At 36.3% G+C, this 22335-nt stretch overlaps 1 protein-coding gene across 1 annotated transcript in view; it reads left to right on the forward strand.

The window, feature by feature from the left end:
• Window positions 1-19465, forward strand: part of LOC117113754 (plasma kallikrein-like) — a 36192-nt gene extending 16727 nt beyond the window's left edge. The window contains exons 5-7 of the mRNA XM_033257200.1: window positions 5743-5869; window positions 7012-7212; window positions 18161-19465. Of these exons, the coding sequence (XP_033113091.1) occupies window positions 5743-5869; window positions 7012-7212; window positions 18161-18555 (723 nt within the window). The 3' untranslated portion in view covers window positions 18556-19465. The remainder of the gene's footprint in view (window positions 1-5742; window positions 5870-7011; window positions 7213-18160) is intronic.
• The last annotated feature ends 2870 nt before the right edge of the window (window positions 19466-22335 follow it).

The following is a 22335-nucleotide window of genomic DNA, read 5'->3' on the forward strand; positions in this document are numbered from 1 at the left end:
GTTTTTAAAACGTTACATTAAAACGTTATTTAAACGCTTCCAAAACTCCACAAAATTACGTTTTCGAAACGTTTTACTAAAACGTTTTTTGAACCAAACTCATACGTTTTTATAACGTTTTTTTAACGTTAAAGTGTTAGCTGGGATTTATCACAGCTTGTCAACAACACCCGCGAACGAACGAAATTTCTTATCTTCGATGTTGCTAAAACCTAAAACACACACTCACTACTCTTGCAGCAGCAGTGCACTGAATAAACGTCACGCATGTATCGGCGTTTCTATTGGCTAATCATGACGTAATATTATTTACCGTACCTTTAGCAATCGGAAGTTCCGATACGGTACCGTATCTCTAGACACTGCGTATTTTATTAGTTCTCAAAAAACAAAGATGGTAATTTTGATAATTTTCAATACACATATGTATTGAAAATGACATGGTGTATTGGTGTTTATGCTGGCCTAAATAAATATAAGAAAACGATTCTTTCTAGCCTATTCTATTTATTTTATGATCGTGTGGCGTACAACAGCAATGTTTACTCACATTCCCGGCTATCCAGGTGCTATTCTACAGCTTACAGCTGATATGTATTTCAATTAATCTAGGCTCAGAGAGTAGTAAATCTCTATTTTATAGGGCCTCGGAATCGAGCGATGAATATTTAGTTGACAGTTAGAATTTAGGAACAGGGAATAACTCGTCATGTATTAAAATAAAATGCTAAATTGATTTTATAACAGATATTCTGTATCTTCGTTGCATACGACCTACAGACGATTACTCGCTCTCACGGCCAGTGCACGTCACGAACGAACGAGAAGCCCATGTGCTTTAGTCGTGGGCGATTTAGAACCGTCCATTTTGCGGCAGGGTATTCATTTTGTATTATAACTATAAATACACATGCCTAAACATTACTACATTTAAACATGTGTATTAATCGTTATAATAAACATGTTTAATTATTATATTAATATTCAAACACGTGCATTAACCGTTATACACATGTTTAAATACTATTATAATAAGCTTCACCGGGCACACAATGGTTCGGTCTTGGGATGCCAGGCCCGGATGCGATTTTTTTTCGGTACGAAACATTTGCATAAAACTTCACTCGGGCCATCTCGGATTGACTCGAGCGAGTACGATACGAGGAACAAGATCAGACACTTCGCAATGTCGTGATGCTCGAGTTTTACTATTACTGTATTGCTCTTTCTATGTTTACCTACGGTAGGCCAATGAAATCTCACGGACTTATGGGATGTACGTGTGTAACTAACTGTGAACTTCTTGGATGTTATTAAAGGGGGGGGGGGTGCGGGGATGAGACAAGTGGGCATATATTGCTTATTTAACCTTTTCTGAGTTCGGGAAAAATACTTAAAAAATTCAAAATGTTGCCGATGTAACGATAATTACAGAAACAAAACATGACATGATGAGACAGGAAAATCAGGTGAAAACGAGGCTGATCACTTTTTTTCAGTAGCTTGGTAGCATTTTCCAACCAACTCATTAATATTCAAGACAAGTCTGTCAATTAATTTTTGGCGAGCAGCTATCGAAAAATCGTCCCGACGATCGAGCGACTAGCCTACACAGTACATATAGTACACTAGTGTGAAGTCAGTGAGTTTTTGTGATCGTTTACGTACGCAGTTACAGAGAGACGGTATAGTCAACGTCAATACAATCATGGAGATGACTTGTTTGTTTATAATTAGGCCTACACCTATGCCTAGGAGAGCACAGTCAGTGTCTACCCAGCAGCAGTAGCGCACTCCTGTCCGGGACACTGCTCCAGTCCCGCAGCAGGTGAGTTCGCACGCAGCCTTATCCAGCTGACGGTAAAGTTAGTAGGTTTCTACTACTACTAGCCTAGACTTGTCATGCCATGCCATGGCGACTTTGTCACATTAAATGTACTAATAATAGTATAATTTAGGCATAGTTATGGTCCTATGAAAAACTGTCTAGGCCTACCTAGGCCTAAATGTCTACAAAATTCAGTCTAAATAAAGGTGATGTGCTATAATACTACAGTATATCACCAGAGCCAACACCAATTCCTGTAACAATAACATTATTATTGATATACTGTAGGCCCAGAAGCTAGGCTACACAACAATAACGCCCCGTTAAATAATAACATGGTGCATATGTTACTCCAAACCTAACTTTCAGCTGTTGTTGAAATGTGGAATTCAAATAAAATATATACATATATATTTTTGTAGGACAAGATATGTGATAGGCCGAAACATGACACTCTCCTCACATAGGCATTTGCCAGTCGCCATGATGAGACAAATATACCACAACATTTGCCATGAGTACAACTACCCAACATTGGCATCTACGACAGAAGGTGGTACAAAGCATACAAGCACCCAGCAAGACGTTAGCAAGAAACACTCTGGTTATTTGCTGAAACTTGTAATGAAAGCTACACACAATTTAAGGTGAGCAAAAGAAAATTAATTGAATGTCTCATAACTGTTCAGCCAGAGTACATGAAAAAAATATATTGGAATGGTAAAAAAATATCAGCATGGTGTGTCAGTTTTATTAAGAAACAACAATAATACATTATACACTAGCAGACAGGAAGGCTTCAATCAAGTAATTAAAAAATCTGAAAATACTGTCAATTGATGAATGTCTTTTCAGATTAGTACATACAGTATCTCAGTATGGTATGTTATTAATAAAGCAACAAATGCCAATGTTTGATAACATTTTTGATTTTTAACAAAACTGTTTTTGCATTATTGTAACTACTGTATATTTATTCCTCAATAGGAGAAAATGACTGGCTCAAATGGATGCAATGCAAACAATTCCATCTGTGTGGACATGATGAAATGGACATGTCCAATCCATGGTTAGCAGAAGGTGGCAATACTCTGCAGCAAGTGATTGAGGCCAAAATATTTCCAAAGAATTAAATTAAAATGATTTATCTAGTGATTTTTTTTTCTGAAGATATACTGAAATGCCACACACTTAAGTTTTTGTTTTTTACGCATCTGGTTTATATTGCATGCCAAATTTATAATAAATAAATAAATACTGTACCAGTATTACTGTAACTTTTTCACTTGCAAAATATCTTCAATATTATTAAATGGCATTTAAATCCCATTCAGTAGTAATCCTTTTGAAGCAAATATGTGACTAAGATTTAGAAAACAAATTGTGAGGATTAATTTTGAAATATGTAATGTGCGAAGTTGATAGTCCAGTATGAAAATGTGGCTCAATGTATACAGGAACAACTATTTTAATGTATGGCTTTGTACAGTCTTGTGTAAAGTTATTCTATGAAACTGCTTATTTTTTAATGCCGGGATTATGCCTCTGTCTGCATGCTGATCAATTTGGTATTGGAATTTAAGACAAAGCTTCAATTTTTTTTGCTGTACACCATTTTTTGTTTAGTATTTTAAAATATATAGTTGAACTTGCCTATGTCATATTGGGAAATTGTTTGATTGATTTGCAATTAATCATTCTGGCACTCATCATCAATAATAATTTTTGTTGAAAATATATATATTCTAATTAACCATCACTGTGAAAAGCCCATATTCAAATGCATTGCAAAGTGGTGTAACATAGCCGCGACCTAATTATTTTGAATAGAATTTATTACTTCATTAATATAATACTTTTTTGTAATATAAAAATAAAAATTAGTTTAAAAATGAAGACAATAACAATATATGTATAATAGACTCTCTTGTTTCTCAACCTTTTCTAATGTACAGTAATAAAATGCCCCTGTATTTTGACTATCAAAATGGCTGGACATTTGACTCTCTACTAGTTTTTGATCCAGCATGGAACCAGCAGGGCCACGGCCTAATGCAGGTGGTTGTATTTCCGAGAAGAATGCCGAAAATTAGTCTAAACTAATCAGGATACTGTATATAACCATTGCCAATGTATCTCTGCACATTTTTCCAAGCCATTTTCCGCGCAAATTTGAGCTAGTTTTCAAGGTATCATCCACATTCCACGACGAATAAACTGGCATTTTAGTAATGCAGTAGTAGTAGTAGTAGATCCTAGATAGTTCCATGGATCTAATAATTAACATGTAAATTAATGTACTTTATTTAAAATAGTGTTGTTTGTTTGCCTCTAATGTTTGAAATATTATTATAGTTTGTATGCCTAGGCCTAAACTATGGGGGCCTAGGCCGCGCCAGGCAGTAGAGTAGTATTCCGTATTCTCTACATACATACAGTACTGCACTAAATGCTAGGCTATGCCTACACAGGTAAGACAAGTTGGTATTAAACAAACCTATTTAACGCCACTATTAAGATCACCACTTCTAAGACTTCCTTATCCAAACCAGCAAACATATCTTTTTGAAAGATTGATTCTTCAAAAATGCCTTCGACTTATTATATTATTATTATTGAATATTTTCGCAAGTCCTAGTTTTGTGCAAATTTATGAAATAAAAACTGGGGAAAATCGTTATTTTACACATAATTGAGACATTTTCATAAGTGAAAACCCATATAAATGAAAAGACTGGCCAAATTTACATTGGAATATCTAAAGTTTGACACGATTTTTTTTATGGGGTTAGCAAATGCAAGCCTTTGAAAGTAGGTACATTTTAGGAAATTCCCTATCTTATAACACTAGCTCAAAATCCTGTAGCACCAGTGTTTTTTTTTTTTGGGACCCAGTTCACGAGTCTCGTTTTCCAATACCGCGCTCCAAAGTCGAGTGCCGTCACCGTCATTGTGGTCGCCCATCCCCCTATTTTGAATTAAAAATCAATCGTTTCGTAAGTCTCATATCTTCTACTACACAAAACATACTAGTGACCATTAAAATAATATGCTGACATTGATAATCAGAGAGGAAACCAAACTGCAACTGTGTATCCGGTGAGAAAGAAATATATCAAAAATATTTTTATTTGAACAAATTTATTGATTTATTATTTATTATCCATTAGATAACCCATATTAACTCTGAATTACACTCCAAACTAACACTTCAGTCACAAATTAATTTATGGCAGCTATCGCATATACAAATACGAACATGTATATAAACTCCAAATCAATATTCATATACTAAATTTAGAAAACTGATTTTTTAGAACTGAGTCTATGGTGGTTCTCCCACCATACTTGTTCTTTAGGAACGGAAAAAAAACAACAAAAAACCAGACAAAATAAGAAACAGGATGTAAACATTTTCCTCGACCCAATGCTGGGAGTGTGTGAAGATGTGTGGCATTTGGACAAGATTCAAAATAGAAACTTGTTTTCTTTTATTTATAAAAAGACTCAAGTTGTTTGCTTTTTAGGAGAAGCCAAAAGTTTTTGTTTGTTAAAACTAAGTATTTGGAAGGAAAAGTGAGGTTTTTGAGCAATAAACACAGCAAATCATACTTTTTATCGTAAAAGGCAAAGTTTTTACATTATGCGTTGATAGGGTTTTACATTATGCGTTAGAAAATTTTTTTACATTATGCGTCAAATGTTTTTACATTATGCATAAGCAAATTTGTTTACATTATGCGTTGCTTTTTACATTATGCGTTATTTTTTTACATTAAGCGTCAAACCTTTTTACATTATGCGTTAATCGATTATTTTTTTACATTATGCGTCGTTTTTTACATTAACAGTTGTTACAAGAGGTTCCTTGCTAATCAACTATTTAATAATGTTTTAACTTGTTTGTATTGCAGAATTTCTTCTGTGGCGGAAGCTTAATTTCTAATGAGTGGATTTTAACAGCCGCGAATTGCTTCGACCAAGACCCAGGACCTATGAGTGTAAGGGGGAAAGATTGGAAAACAACGACGCCATATATGGGTATGAACATAGCATAACTATACATTTCAACAAACTTTCTTATCTTGATTCTAGTTAGCAATATTGTATTCTGCATTCAAATTGATTGAGTTTTAAAGATTGGTTGATTGATTGATTTGTTAGTTGGTTGATTGGTTGGTTGGTTGGTTGATTGATTGAGATTACATGATTGATTGGGATTGGGTGGTTGAATGAATTATTGAAATTTGTTGGTCTGTTAACTGATTGATTGAGATTAATTTATTGATTGATTGGTCGTTGGTTGGTTGATCATTATTGACTGATTTATTGATTATTTGATTGAAAAAAATTGGTTAGTTGATGGATTGATCGAAATTTGTTGGTTGATTTATTGGTTGATTGATTGGGGTGTTTAGTCTGGCTGATTGATTGTTTGATGGAAATTTGTTTATCGATTAATTAATTGGTTGGTCCGTTGGTTGGTTGATTGATTGATTGACTGATTGTTTAGTTATTGGTTAATTGGTTGTCATTTGATTGGTTGTTTGATTGATTGAGATTGATTAATATTTAATAACTAGAGCACAATTCCCACGCATCCTTTTGCTTAAAAAAATATATATATATTTTAAAAATGAAAACAAAATCTCTTCTGAGATTCAAATGCGGGGCCTGTCGCTTACAAAGCAAGCGACATAACCACTGAGACCATGAATGCGCTTTTATAGTCATGTGCGACCAAGTAGCCAGTGAGAGCCAATCATTGTTCATTACAAGCGAGAAAGTTCCATTCAGGTCCAATGATCAGTTTTGAGATATTTATGTATGGGACGCTCCAATTTAAGGGTCTCCATATCAACACCATACTCCAGTTTTTAGGTATGTGGGTGTTTTTATTGAAATGGTCCTCACATCCACATCCCACTTTGGATCGTCACCAAAATAAAAAGAAACCTTCCATTCAATGTCAGAAATCATTTCAGAAAATATGACGTATGTAGACCTAAAACTGTAGACAGGAGTCTGCTAAAAACAATCAAACACAAAATCCGATGAAAATAACCTGCTTGCGGAGTAATAATGATGATGGCGATAATAATGATGTTGATAATGATCATGATAATGGTTATTAATAGCAGGCATAGGCCAAATACAATTTGAATTTGAATACTTTTTTAAAGGATTGACAAACCGAGCAACCGATAGAAAATCGTCAAATACTTCCAGAATTATAGACTTCATAATGCACCCACTTTACAACACTAAAGAATCCCCCATATTTGACTATGACGTTGCCTTGGCTAAGATAGAACCGATTAAACTTCATCCACAAGTAAGAACCGTATGTTTGCCCGGTGTGACTGATACAAATCTACAAGAAGGTAAGGCCTATGTTTGTTATTGTTCCTTAGATTCTGTACACTCTCACACAGCGCCGACCTTCGTCGGCCAACGTGATTCCACAGGACAGAAACGTTTTGGTGCAGTGGCAATGGCAGTGGCAATGTTCCCGACGGAAAAAAATGGGTGTCGCTCGAAATCTCCAGGGGCGAAAAATAAGACATAATAGGGGTTGATTTTTTTTTTCCTGAGCGCCACTCTCGAAAGAGCATATTTTGCCCTGTGTGTAATGAAACACTTTGAGAAACAGGGTTTTAAATAGAAGGTACAGTATTAAAATGAATAAATAACACAATGAAGACTCAAGCATTTCTTCATAAACGTTTATTTACGATGACGTGAACTACGGGAATACGTGATATAGGTAACATGGGAACGGGCATGGAAAGTGCCTAGCCAATATTTTTTTTATAAGCACCACTCTCGAATAAACACCGCACTGAAGCCTCCTAAACTTTCATAAGCGCTGCGGCGCTTTTTCGAGCATTTACGGTAACAAATGACGCAACTAGACCATGCGCGCTCAAAGGATAATTTTGAATGAAGGTCCGCTGAGACCGCCATCGTCTGCCACCGAGGTCGGGGTCCAACCACACTGCCAGCAATAAACTATTTCGTAGTATGAACTACGCAAGCATGTATTTAAGGTCAAACGACATTAACCTATGTTTGTCGTGTCTATGTGGTGTTTGTTTGCTTATATCAGTTGACCATGATATGGGCATGCACAATTCATGACATGGCTGATTGATTTAGGCTATCTGCGATCATAGCCGTCTGAAGCATATTGGAAGTGGTCCGGCCATTGAGGGGTTGGGGGTGGGCTGAAGAGGTATGGAGAAAAGTGGTGGAAGTGGGGGTGGCCTTCGGGATCCGGGCGTCATTCCTCGAAAAATGTTGTTTCTGCTGTAGATTCCCGAAAATGCGCTCTCCTATCTTTACAACAATCAAATAGGCACCTGCCAAACAAATATGGGCACCTGTACCCCCATCCCCTCTTCCCATTGGATTAATATGATATATTATGTCCTACAGCCGATGTCAGAGACACATTATGCTGTTATATATCAGAAAGCCCTCTTAGATCAGGGGGTGATAGAGCGAAGACCTGATGAGTAGGGGCACCGAAGGGCCCCTAAGAATCGGTGGGCCTGCGCACCGCCGCACGAAAGCGTGACGCCACTACCGAGCATGGGTAGCTCTTCTAGCTGGGTATCAAGTGTATTAACCGGCATTAAATCACCTAACTGCCTAAACTAAGTGTGTTTTAATTTATTTTGTTTTTTGAAATTCATGTACAGTGTATGTACTGTACTCCCTCGAAAAGAAGCCCATGAGCCTATTTTGAAAAGAAGCCCATGATGTTCTCTTCGAGGTATTAAGCCCATGGGCTTCTATTGGAGGTTTTACGGTATTGCAAAATGCCGGCTAAACACTACAAGATAATAACATTAGGAGCTGGTAAGGAGAAATGAGATAATATCTTTGATTTTTTTATATCAATTTCAGCTGATCAATTTAATAACTTTTTTATCGATAAGATACAGAAAGCTCGTAACAACCTAATTTCAACCCGATCGTGTTCATTGGCACATTCTTTTCCTCTTCAGCCGCCATTGTTTTGCACATTTAATTACGTGACCGATATTAATCTATCCAAGTTGATATGCGATATGCCGGCCAAATGCTGTCAGCTTGACCCAGTCCCCACAACAATCTTGAAACGTGTGATTTCATCTACACTTCCAGTTATTTCATCTATTGTCAATAAGTCATTGTCATCCGGTGAGTTTCCTCACCGTCTTAAACAGGGCATAGTTAAACCTCTGCTTAAGAAGCCATCTTTCGATCCAAATATTTTGTCACATTACAGACCTGTTACAAATATTGCTTTCATTTCAAAAGTTATTGAAAAAGTAGTCGCAGATGAATTAATGCACTTTATTGATGTCAACGACTTATCAGAAGTGTTTCAGTCAGCTTATCGTAAATTACATAGTACAGAAACAGCAATACTAAAAATTCATAATGATATCATGGTATCAGTGGATGAGGGAAAGTGTGTGCTGTTAGTTTTTCTAGACCTCTCAGCAGCATTTGATACGATTGACCATACAATTCTCTTAAACAGGCTTGCATCTTTTGGAATCGGTGGATATGTCCTCCGCTGGTTTCGGTCTTATCTACATGGTAGGCAACAAGCTGTATACATTGATGGTGTACTATCTAGTTACATAGATATAGATTGCGGGGTCCCCCAAGGCTCAATTCTTAGGCCTATATTGTTCACTCTATACATTAAACCTATTGGTAATATAATTCGTCGCTACGGCACTAATTTTCACATGTACGCTGATGATACACAATTGTATCTCAGTTTCAAGCCCAACAATGACACGTGTGACCATGCAGTCACAACAATACAGACTTGTATCAAGTCAACACATGGCTCGAAAACAATATGCTCTGTTTAAATGTTGATAAGACACAGGTCTTGTACATTCATTCTAAACGTAGAAGCAGCATTCCGATTATTGACAGAATTACAGTTGGTGATGATGTTGACGTTACTCCATCTACTGCAGTAAAGAATCTTGGAATTTTATTTGATTCTAACATGGACATGGAGAAACATGTTAACAGCATTTGGAAATCTATAGCATTTCAGGGACGAAATACCAGGCGAATTCGCCACCTTTTTACCGAACAAGCACTTATTAAGATTGTTCATGCATTCATTACTTGTAGGTTGGACTATTGCAACAGCATTCTATATGACCTTCCTGATAAATTAATCTCAAAATTGCAGCGTGCGCAAAATATGTCTGCAAGACTTATCTCAGGAACTCCACGTTTTCATCATATCACTCCTATTCTGAACCGACTTCACTGGCTTCCTGTCAAACAAAGGATAGTTTTAAAGATAAATCTCATAACATACAAAGCTCTTCACGGTCTTTCACCTGTGTACATAAGCGACATGCTAAATCTTCGGTCGATGTCATGTATACGGTCACTGCGATCGTCAACTAGCAGTTATGTACTTACCAGACGCTCTTCTAGGTCGAAATCCTATGGTGATAGAGCCTTCAGTGTTGCTGCACCTATCCTCTGGAACCAGTTACCATCTGACTTTAAGAAAAGCTACAAGTTTAAATATAATCAAGTCAAAGCTCAAGAAATTCCTGTTTTGTTGATTTGCCGACCTCTGACCCGAAACCTTCATTTATTAATTATGGGAATAGTTCAACCAATTATTTAAGATGGTTTATTTTAGTGTATGTAAGTGTAGATTAGGATTATAGTGCCCTGGGCACGACGTTATAAACTGCATCCGGTCGAGTCGTCGGCGACTAATTCCGACAACCCCATCTGGTGGTCTTTAGCGGCCGCCAATGGGAGGGTGGATGGACACCCAGCAGCACGGAAAAAACAGCTGAACAAAGGGCGGATGAACTCCTCGGAGCCAACGGCCAACCATGCCTTAGTTTAAGGAGTAGGTTTTTTTAGTTTCATAAAATAACTTCAATTTTTTTTTTCTCAAAATGTCCAAATCAAAGAGCTCAATCACCAAGCGCATAGAGGCTTTTTCGCATGATGCGCTCTACAAATCCAACTATTATTATTATTATTTATTATATTTTGGGTCACAGTGTGCGATTTTGCGTCTTTCATTAACAATTTTGATTGGGAATCGATCTGATGGTCCAAATTCACCAGATATGGCTTGGTGGTTGGTTGGCCGATCCTCTGACAAAATCATTTGCGACGTCTACTAAACGTAAGCCACTTGCCCTGTCTTTGGATACATATAATAAAATCAAATTATTAAGGCGGTTTTGCGTCATAGTTGTTCTTAGGTACCTATTGTAAGTCTTCACACGCCGAAGAGAGCTGAACGTTCTTTCACTTGTAGCATTGGTAGCTGGCCTGACTAAGATTAATTTTGCAAACTGCAGGGGCGGATTTAGTGGTGGGGGGGGGGCGACCCGGCCCCGGCCTCCCCTTTTGGGAGGTAAAAAAAGGGGAAAAAAGAAAGAAAAAGAAAAAAAATGATAGCCCACAACGTCTCAAATGTTATTTTCGGGCGTGTAGAACACAAAAATTTTGCGGGGGCATGCCCCGGACCCCACTAGGACATTGTTGTCTCGATCGGCCCAAATTTCGCCCCCCCCTCCCCTCTCCCCTTTCGTCCCCACCCCCTCCCTTTTGGACATCTCTGGATCCGCCCCTGGACTGAATCACTTGCGATATTAATCTTTTTTGACAGTGGTCAGTCTTCTCAAGTAAGTCAGAATATTGGAAAGTGCATGAGATGCATGATACAGTATTACTAGAAAATCAGGGGCAGATTCTGTAGGGGGCACGGGGACACGTTTCACCTGTTTTGCCACTAAATTTTAAACATTTCAATGCACATTAATGCTATGTCACTCATTTATCTATTCTGAACCTGTTGTGCCCCCATCCATCACCCAACCGCTTGGAAAATTGCGCCCCTGAAAATAGGATACTGAAACTTGATGTCTTCTGCTATAAAGACCTTTAGCTAGCCTACTTTTTTTTCCTTTTTTTTTCTTTTTTTTTTTTTTTTTTGAGAAAAAATGGTCCGGCCATAGCCGGTGCTGCCGGTGCGGTTCCGACGGCCCTGGCGATGCTTCTCTCAACCCAGGAGGATAAATGGGTGTGCTAGGTAATTTTGCTGAATGCCAATACGCCAACAGACGCTTCGTCGACAGAACTATGACCGAATGTGCTTTCGCCGACACGTCTTTTTGACGACACATCTTTTAGCTGATAAGTGATTTCAGCGAAAGGTAGTTTCACCGACAATGAATTCGCCGACAGTTCGGCAGTTGACATCAAATTCGCCTGCAGTCAATTCGCCTTTACCTATTTTAGTTTTTATATAATGAAACGATTTTGATATACATACTGATGAATTAAAGGGGGGTGCGGGGATGAAATAATTAATTTTTAATTTAAAATAGAGGGATGGGCGACCACAACGACGGTGACGGCACTCGATTTTGGAGCGCGGTATTCGAAAACGAGGCTCGTGAACTGGGTCCCAAAAAAAAACTGGTGCTACAGGATTTTGAGCTAGTGTTATAAGATCTGTCTCTTATACACATCTAGATGTGTATAAGAGACAGGCTCTGAGCATCGCCACCTTCTGCTAACCATGGATTGGGCATGTCCATTTCATCATGTCCACACAGATGGAATTGTTTGCATCACATCCATCTGAGCCAGTCATTTGCTCCTATTGAGGAATAAATACAGTAGTTACAATAATGCAAAACCAGGTTTTTTAAAAATCACAATGTTATCAAACATTGGCATTTGCTGCTTTATCAATAACATACCATACTGAGATACTGTATGTACTAATCTGAAAAGACATTCATCAATTGACAGTATTTTCAGATTTTTTAATTACTTGATTGAAGCCTTCCTGTCAGCTAGTGTGTAATGTATTGTTGTTTCTTAATAAAACTGACACACCATGCTGATATTTTTTTACCACTCCAATATATTTGTTTATATTTGTTTCATGTACTCTGGCTGAACAGTGATGAGATATTCACTTAATTTTCTTTTGCTCACCTTAAATTGTGTGTATAGCTTTTATTACAAGTTTCAGCAAACAACCAGAGTGTTTCTTGCTAACGTCTTGCTGGGTGCTTGTATGCTTTGTACCACCTTCTTTCGTAGATGCCAATGTTGGGTGGTTGTACTCATGGCAAATGTTGTGGTATGTTTGTCTCATCATGGCGACTGACAAATACCTATGTGAGGAGAGTGTCATGTTTCGGCCTATCACATATCTTGTCCTACAAAAATATATATATGTATAATATTTTATTTGAATTCCACATTTCAACAACAGCTGAAAGTTAGGTTTGGAGTAACATATGCATCATGTTATTATTTAATGGGGCATTATTGTTGTATAGCCTAGCTTCTAGGCCTACAGTATATCAATAATAATCTTATTGTTACAGGAATTGGTGTTGGCTCTGATGATATACTGTAGTGTTATAGCACATCACCTTTATTTGGACAGTGCATTTTTTAGACATTTATGCCTAGGCCTAGACAGTTTTTCATAGGACCAGGCCTATAGTATACTATTATTAGTAGGCCTAGGGGCCTAGGTCTATTATTATGAAAAAAAAAATGCACTAGCACAATTAATGTGACAAAGATGGCATGACAAGTCTAGGCTAAGTAGAAACCTACTATCTTTACCGTCAGCTGGATAAGGCTGCGTGCGAACTCACCTGCTGCGGGACTGGAGCAGTGTCCCGCACAGGAGTGCGCTACTGCTGCTGGGTAGACACTGACTGTGCTAATCCTAGGCATAGGTGTAGGCCTAATTATAAACACACAAGTCAAGTCATCGGACTGATATACGTTTATTAATTCAATTGAATTATTCCTCCATGATTGAATTGACGTTGACTAAACCGTCTCTCTGTAACTGCGTACGTAAACGATCACAAAAACTGCTTGTATCTAGGCTAGTCGCTCGATCGTCGGGACGATTTTTCGATCAGCTGCTCGCGATTTTTTTTCCGTACGAAACATTTACATGAAACTCCACTCGGGCCGTCTTGACTGAATCGACCCGAAAATCTCATATTGCAGAATTCAGGTCAAAAGGTCATCAACAACTTCTGATCTGAGAGAACGTCGCTGTCTAATTTTTTAAAATAAATTGATGTTACCATGCTAATACTAATGGGTCGTTTAAAATGACATAATAGGGACTTTTAGATTGTGTGGACGTGGACCTGGTTCACGTCGACTAGTCATGCGTGTCAACGTAGTCAACTATACTTGTTGACTACAAATGAAAACCTTTTAGATTTCAGTCGACATGTAGCGCCCGCTAGGCAACCTTATTAAGCAGCTGTGTCATGGCGAACCTTCATCGACTTCGCGAAATTGTCGTCTTTGCATATTCTACAGGTGTCTTGGACGATGAGGAATTCATGTTTTTATACAATACAAATAAACCAAAAAATACCGAATTCAGGTACCGAGATTATCAGAAATTTGATCTAGACAAGTACAACAATGATGAATGTAATGCATACTTCAGGGCGCATCCGGTGCGTCAACTGCGATGATGCAGATAGTTAACAGGCCTCCCCGGCCGGCTGCGCTCGCTGCGGTGCAAGTTTGCATTGCATGCACACTGGCGTAAGGACGCTCATGAACTTCCACAGCCTTTTTTGTGTTTACAAAGGCAGTAGAAATAACATAACTGCCTGTGCATTAAAAAGCAAATAATACAGATTAATTCAACACAAGTTAGAAACTTCCCCCAGACTGTCTCTGCCTCAGTTGGACGAACTATTAGTGAAGGCAGCGTTGCCACTATATTTTCATCTTCCATCTTTAAACTTCACAAGCGAGCACGGCGTCCTAGATTTAGGACGACGGGAAAAACGAGGTGAACACGTTCTCGATTTTGGTAGTGGACGAGGGAGACGACGTAACGCATGCGCAGTGCCTTAAAATTACCTCATCACGTAGCAGTCCACTATGTCGACGTGCAAATCTAAAAGTCCCTAATATTTGATTGAGCTGCACGAGTAAAAAAGTGTTATTTTTAATTTGAGATACATACTGTGGCAATTTTTATTTTTTAGTTAGGTTCTGGGTTTTGCATAATTACCTAGGCCTAACTACAAAAAATATACGCTTTCTGGGGAAAGCACAGAGAGTAAGGAAAAGCGCGTTTCTCGGGGCGTTTGATCAAATGAAACAGGGTGACAGTTATTTTCAAATTAAGAGAAGGGCTGAGAAGAGGCAGCTCTAAAATACTGGATGCCTTAAGACCTGCCAAAATGGCAGAGCACCAATGAATAAATGAGGCCTAAGCCTAGTTATTAATATCAGGCATAGTAATCTGCAGATTCTTGATTACAAGACTAGACCAGGTTAATTACATGTAATGCCTAAATGATTATTTATTATTATTATTATTATTGTTGTTATTATTATTATTATTATTAATTATTGTTATTATGTTACTAAAACCAACCTGTAGGCCTACCTTAAGGGGAACTTAGACAATCGAGGAATTAGAGAGCAATTAAAAAATCGACGTTAAGGGGAAATAACAGAAAAGATATTCCCCCTGGGCTAGTTATTAATTATAAGCCTAGTAAATAGTATATAATGCTTAGGTCAAGGTAATTAATGCTGAAATTATTATTATTATTATTGTTATTATTATTATTATTATTATTAATTATTATTATGTTACTAAAACCAACCTGTAGGCCTACCATAAGGGGAACTTAGACAATGGAGGAATTAGAGAATTAAAAAATCGACGTTAATGGGAAATAACAGAAAAGATATTCCCCCTATGCTTATTAATTATAGGCCTAGTAAATAGTATACAAGGCTTAGTTCAAGGTAATTAATGCTGAAATTATTATTATTATTATTGTTATTATTATTTATTATTATTATGTTACTAAAACCAACCTGTAGGCCTACCTTAAGGGGAACTTAGACAATGGAGGAATTAGAGAACAATTAAAAAATCGACGTTAAGGGAAATAACACAAAAGATATTCCATCTGGGCTAGTTATTATTTATAGGCCTAGTAAATAGTATGGTTCATTACAAGGCTTAGGTCAAGGTAATTAATGCTGAAATTATTATTATTATTATTTATTATTTAACATTAATTACATTACAAGGAACTCCATGCAAGGATTGGTCAAGTTCAATAACGCCGCCGAATGGTATATTTTATTTATTTAATAATATTTCTCTTATGCACTCTATTTTTTAATTCATGCTTTAATTTTTTTCCATTTTTTTTCTTCAAAATTTCAATCAACGTCTGTATGTAAAGCGTGACTGTTGGTGTCAGCCTAGGACCCTAGGCCTATACTTTGTAGTTAGGCTACCTGTAGGTAGTATACCTGTAGTTAGGCCCATAGTTTATGATCCTCTTTCTCTCTAGCCTCTGGTATTACTGTACCTATCAACACTTTATACTATAAAGGGGGTACTAGCTGTTGTTGTAGATATTATACTAACATTTAATAAACATCCTAGAAGGTCACAGTTAGTTACACACGAACATCCCATAAATCCGTAAGATATCATAGGCCTACCGTGTAAACATAGAAAGAGCAATAATAGTAAAACTCGAGCGTCACGACATTGCGAAGTGTCTGCTCTTGTTCCTCGTATCGAACTTAGTCGAGTCAATCCGAGATGGCCCGAAGTTTCATGCAAATGTTTCGTACGGAAAAAAAAAATCCCCAACTGCTCGCCAAAAATTAATTGACAGACTTGTGTTGAATATTAATGAGTTAGTTAGAAAATGCTACCAAGCTACTGAAAAAAGTGATCAGCCTCGTTTTCACCTGATTTTCCTGTCTCATCATATCATGTTTTGTTCTGTAATTATCCTTACATCTCAACATTTTGAATTTTTTAAGTATTTTTCCCGAACTCAGGAAAGGTTAAATAAGCAATAGCCGCACCCCCCCCCTTTAAATTTTTGTAGAAGATATCAATGTATTGGTGTCCATCGACATCAAGAACCCTCCAAGTCCAGTCTAGCTGCTTTGTGAAACAAACTCCAGTGATTTTCGCAATCTTTGCTGTCGGCAAATTTCTTGTCAATGCTCGGTTGTCTGTGAATGAGCTGCTCTCGACGAAAAGCCTGTCGACAGAACAGGTCAAAGTCGGTCGGAAAAAATATAATGATTTTACAGTTTCAAAACTTGGCGAATTGGCTGTCGGCGAAATGTCTTATTGGCGAAATATCCTGCGGGAAAAACACGTGCCGGTGAAATGTCAGTCAACGAATTTGCATTCAGAAACCTCTAGTCACGAAATGCGTACTCGGCAGCAACACTTAAGCATGTGAAACCAATGACCAGTGATAAACAAAGCGCTTCATAACCTAAAAGAATGTGTCTTAATAATATTCAGTAATATAAAGTACAAATTTCCCAAGGATTTTGCATGATTGGAACTATCTTCAAACGCGAAGTGTAGGGAGCTAAGTGTCAATCTTCCAACAACGATGGAAGTCGAATTCACTGATTTACCGAAATAAAATCATTTTTGTATTTGTTTTACTGTATCTCAATTAATACTAAAGAGCATAACCATCCGTCGACATTACCATTTCCATGTGAGCCTAGGTTAGAATTATGCAGTTTGCGTACGGTTCACGTAGGCAGAGGTGCGGTAGCCGATTTTGGTTAGTACCTGGGCCGCCAAGAGGGGAACTGTAACAGGAGAAAGGGTGTGGTCCCCTGTGTGGGGGGGGGGCTATAATTCTAGAGGAGCCCATTATTAGGGAGCACATGCCACAATTGAAGGCCCATGATAGTATTTATTATTTTTGAAAACATATTGCTACCTGCAATTTCTGTGGTTCCCCTCTGGTAAGCTTGGACCCCGGGATCTTCCCCTCGCCTTTCCCCTCCCACCTCTCGGTGGCATTGGTTAGTACTTTTCCCCACGTACGCGTAGACTTGGCACGGCTCGTGCAGTAAAGAAGTATATACCGCACCCCTTACCTGGTGGAATTGTTCAATTCAATTATGTTTGTTTTTATTACCGAATATATAGGCTATTCGATGTGTAGTAATCAACAAATAACTAATGATACAGAAAGCGACACAACGACGGGCGCAAAATGAATCATTTTCATTGACGATTTCCCAGCTGCCACCAAAAAATAGCGTCATGTCGTCAATCGCTTACACACAGAGCGATAGATTTGTTGTTCGACCGTAGTGATAAATATATTAAATATGAAATGGTCAGTTATATTACGGAAACTATAGCAATATTATATTAAATCACATATGAAATACTGCATGGTAAGGATTTGACGCACTAAATACTTGAATTTCTTCTAATTTAAGAGTACTCATTAGAATGGAAGCCCAACCAAAAAGATTATGTCACAGTGACAGGCTGGGGAAGATTGGGGTTTAACAGGGAGAAGGCAGCTAAGCTTCAGCAATTAGACCTTCCACTTGGAGTACATGACAAATGTAGAAAATCGTTAGGCTTAGCTGGAGATGAATTTACCCATCAAATGTTCTGTGCTGGAGGAGAGGCGGGCAAGGATTCATGCGCAGGAGATGCAGGAGGACCAGTGGTCCAAAAAAGAACAAACAATGGTGAAGAAAGGTACGAAGTTGTAGGAATAGTTAGTTGGGGAAAAGTAGATTGTGGCCAGGAGGGCGAATATGGGTTTTATACACACGTACCAAGGTTACTTGATTGGATTAAAAATACGACTGGACTGGAATAAACTAATACGCACTGCATGTTTAGGCCTACGTACCTAATTATATTGCATTAGGATATTGTAAAAGTTACAAGAACAGGACCATACAGATGATTGAACCATACAAATGATTGAACCATATTAATACTGTAGTACTGTACTGCATTATCATGCAATATGCCTATCGTATTTGAAACAGAGAATTGCTTTATTTAAATTAAGCGATAAGAGAAGCAAACTGGATCTACATTAAAATTAGCGTAATGATTAGTAATAAGGCTAAATCTAAAGCGAAAAGACGCCGAATATATTTCACTTATATGCCTATTTTGACCGATAGGAAATCCTGATTCGCATACAAAATACTTAACCATAATCCTCCATGCATAAAGCATAATGGAACTCTTTAAATAATAATTATTATTTATAAATATGGAAAATGTGTCTTAAAATATTCTGATCGTTGTTTTCATGACTTTTACAAATATTGCCTTTTATGCGTGTTTGACGTTTGTGAAAACTGGAATAAATCCGTACTGCGAATATGGTAAATGGCAATTTAGGCCAAATAAAAAAAAAAGACTGGTTTCTCGGGACCTAGCGCATCTTGGTAAAAGTGAGAGAGTAATAGATGTTTCCCATCGATCATCTTGGATTTGCCATCTCGGAGCAATGAAAAAGTGTCCTCACTTTACATATTTCAAAATATTATGACTAGAAACTACCTTTTTGTTTTACTTGGCCTTATATAACTTCATGGAACAACTGATCAGCAAAGATGTATCACTAGGAAATTACTGATTTCATATTGGATGTATTTTTTCTATTGAAGTATATAGTAACCTTTATATGGCATATCTAATTTGGTTATTCACCCCAAAATTATCAAAATCATTCTTGAATTAATTCATTTAGTTTAAATAAAAGAGGAAATTGTGCATATTCTCGATCTTATGTGTCTCTTGTTACGTAGTACTATATAAACCTTTTACATTCAAAGAGCGGGTACAAGTCTGAAATATCTGTTTATGACTATATTCACATCCGTGGCAAAACTTTTTTATACTTTGTTTCTCATTTTTTAAAGATCGTTATAGGAGGGCGGAACAAATAAATAGGCCTTTAAATTTTGTTCTCTTATTAGCAAATGGTTTCGGCAAAAACATCCAAACGGAGGAGAATTTTTTTTTTTATTGGTGTATGTAAACAGTAACATTGGGATGGTTAAACGCTTTAAATTTGTTTAGGAAGAAATATACATGTCTAGCTTTTTGAGATTTCAAGACAGCAGTGGGCGTAACAAAAATAAAGAAAAACTTGAATTTTATTCTGAAATTTCCATATTTTCATGGCAGCGGGTGTGCTAATTGGCAAAAAAATACAATGTCATTTTTATTTGAAACTATTATTGGCGGGTGGCAGGTTCGCTAAACAAGGTATGAAAGTCTTGCCTAACCTGAAGAACAGTATGCTCGAAAGTTTGTATGATATAATATAAATTGGCAGGATTTGTATTAAATTTATCTATGTATATCTGTATATACATAGCACTTATTATTATTTGTCTATTTTTATATACATATTGTATTGCCCACAGAAAACTAATTTGATTATATATGTGTATGTATGTAAACAAATGGATAAATAATAAGTGCTTTTGTTTATTATTGTTCAAACCTAATTTGAATATATGTGTATACCTGTCTCTTGTTTGTGTGAACTTGTAACTGATAAGACTACTCTCTAGTGTTGTCTAAAAGTTGGTCCACTTTTGCTGTTCAACTTGAATTTACATTTTAGCATTTGATTATAAATTCTTTATCTCAATCAAGATTCGGCCAAGCCGCCATCGTATTCCAGACAAACCATATTGCATTATAACACATTAAAACAGACAGACATTTTATATTCTACAGACAATCATAAGCAAGACAATTTACTTTATTGGTCTTTAAATACAAACAAAAATTTAGTATTCAGAAAAGCAGTTTCGATTTCATTTATTTCATAACAAAAGTGGCAACATCCTTTTTATGAAAATTATTTCCAAGTACAGGTGTTTGTTAAGCACGTAGGATGATGAATTGAACAACATAATTATCTTTACTATACAGTATTTAATTTATTTTTTTTTATTTAATTTGGTTTTTTTTTAAATTAATTTGATTAGTTTATGAATGGTGTTTTTTTACTATTAAAAGTATCCTTCAAGAATATGTCAATTAAAATCATTTAAGATACAGTAGTGTTTTTAATGGTTTTTAAAATAAAACAATGGGGATGGAGCTAGTTTTCACCGCTAGCAGTGTTACAAGCCCTTCCACCACTATTGTGCTGCTAATTCTCAGAATTGCATCAAGTGTCTACAGAAAGAAGTGAATCATGTGACTTCACTACTTTTACGTTAATTCGATCTTACACATTGATTTTCGATTTATTGAAAATCTTTATAATATATACATTATCTTTTCTATCTAATTGTATCCACATTTAACACACTGTAAACAAAGAAATAATGCATTTTCAGTATCTTTAAATAATAATTATTACATGGTTTAACATCGAAATTGCATTTTAATAGATCTGTGTTTTCTGTACCAAAAATATCAATTTTTAATTGAAAATTATTAAACTTTGGTTGGAATAAAAATCAACATTAAACAGTTAATTTTATCCAGTAATGCAATAATAATAATATTCCCTGCTATTCTCAATACAATTCATAATTATTACACTATAAAACAATAACATACAGTACACAGTACTAACACATGGTACCGTACAGTAGCTTTATAATGTATCCCATTAAATATGAGTAATATTTGCACAGAGAACATTTTGAAGGAGTTGCTTACAATCCATATACTCTCTACATATCCTTAACATTCTCAATGTTATCGTTTTTCTTCATATACTTAATCCCATTACATGGCAATGGGGATGAGATTGTTGGGACTATAGCCATACAAGGTACCAGCGTTTTCCAAAGACTTGAATAAAATTTTGCTTTCAGCCAACATGGTAATAATCTTTTATTTCATTTTCGGGAACATTTGAATTAAAGTCGTTTTTACTCAGAGAAAGCGACTAAGCACCGACTGAGGCTATCGGCACTGCCGCAGTGCGAAAAAAAAAGCTGCTGTTTTCTATCGGCACTGCCGCAGTGCCAAAAAGCTGCTGTTTTCTATCAGCACTGCCGTAGTGCCAAAACAATGCAGTTTTCTATCGGCACTGCCACTCGAAAAGCTGCTGTTTACTTAATCAAATGGATGTTTTTATCGATAGATTATAGTATCAATAAGTGGTTAGGTCTAGCCTAGCCTATATTATTGTTAACATTATATATGTTTTACAATTAATTATAGTTATTTCTAATTATTAAATATATACATATGTCTAGGCCTATACATAAAACAAAAAAATAAAACAAAAATTATAAATAAAATAGTAATAATAATAATAATGATAATATAATAATAATATAATAATAATAATAATAAAAGTGCTCGAATAATTCTATAATAAAGAATAATAATACTTTAATTCACCTTTTTACGATAGTTTGATTAATGAGATGAATCAGCATATATTAAATCAACTTGCGTCTATGCAAAACCTGTTTTTATAAATAAAGATGTTATCTATTTTATTCTGTTTTCGTAAATAATCTTAAAAATTATAAGTTAATTTTCTATGATAATTTTATCCACATAATTCATGTTTTCAATATTAGTATGGTTGATAAATAATATATAAAATAATAATAATAATAATAATAATAATGATGATAATAATAATGATGAT

The sequence above is a fragment of the Anneissia japonica genome, unplaced genomic scaffold (genome assembly GCF_011630105.1).
Source record: "Anneissia japonica isolate Jap-2015-1 unplaced genomic scaffold, ASM1163010v1 scaffold718_len1063573_cov188, whole genome shotgun sequence".
NCBI classification, from domain to species: domain Eukaryota; kingdom Metazoa; phylum Echinodermata; class Crinoidea; order Comatulida; family Comatulidae; genus Anneissia; species Anneissia japonica.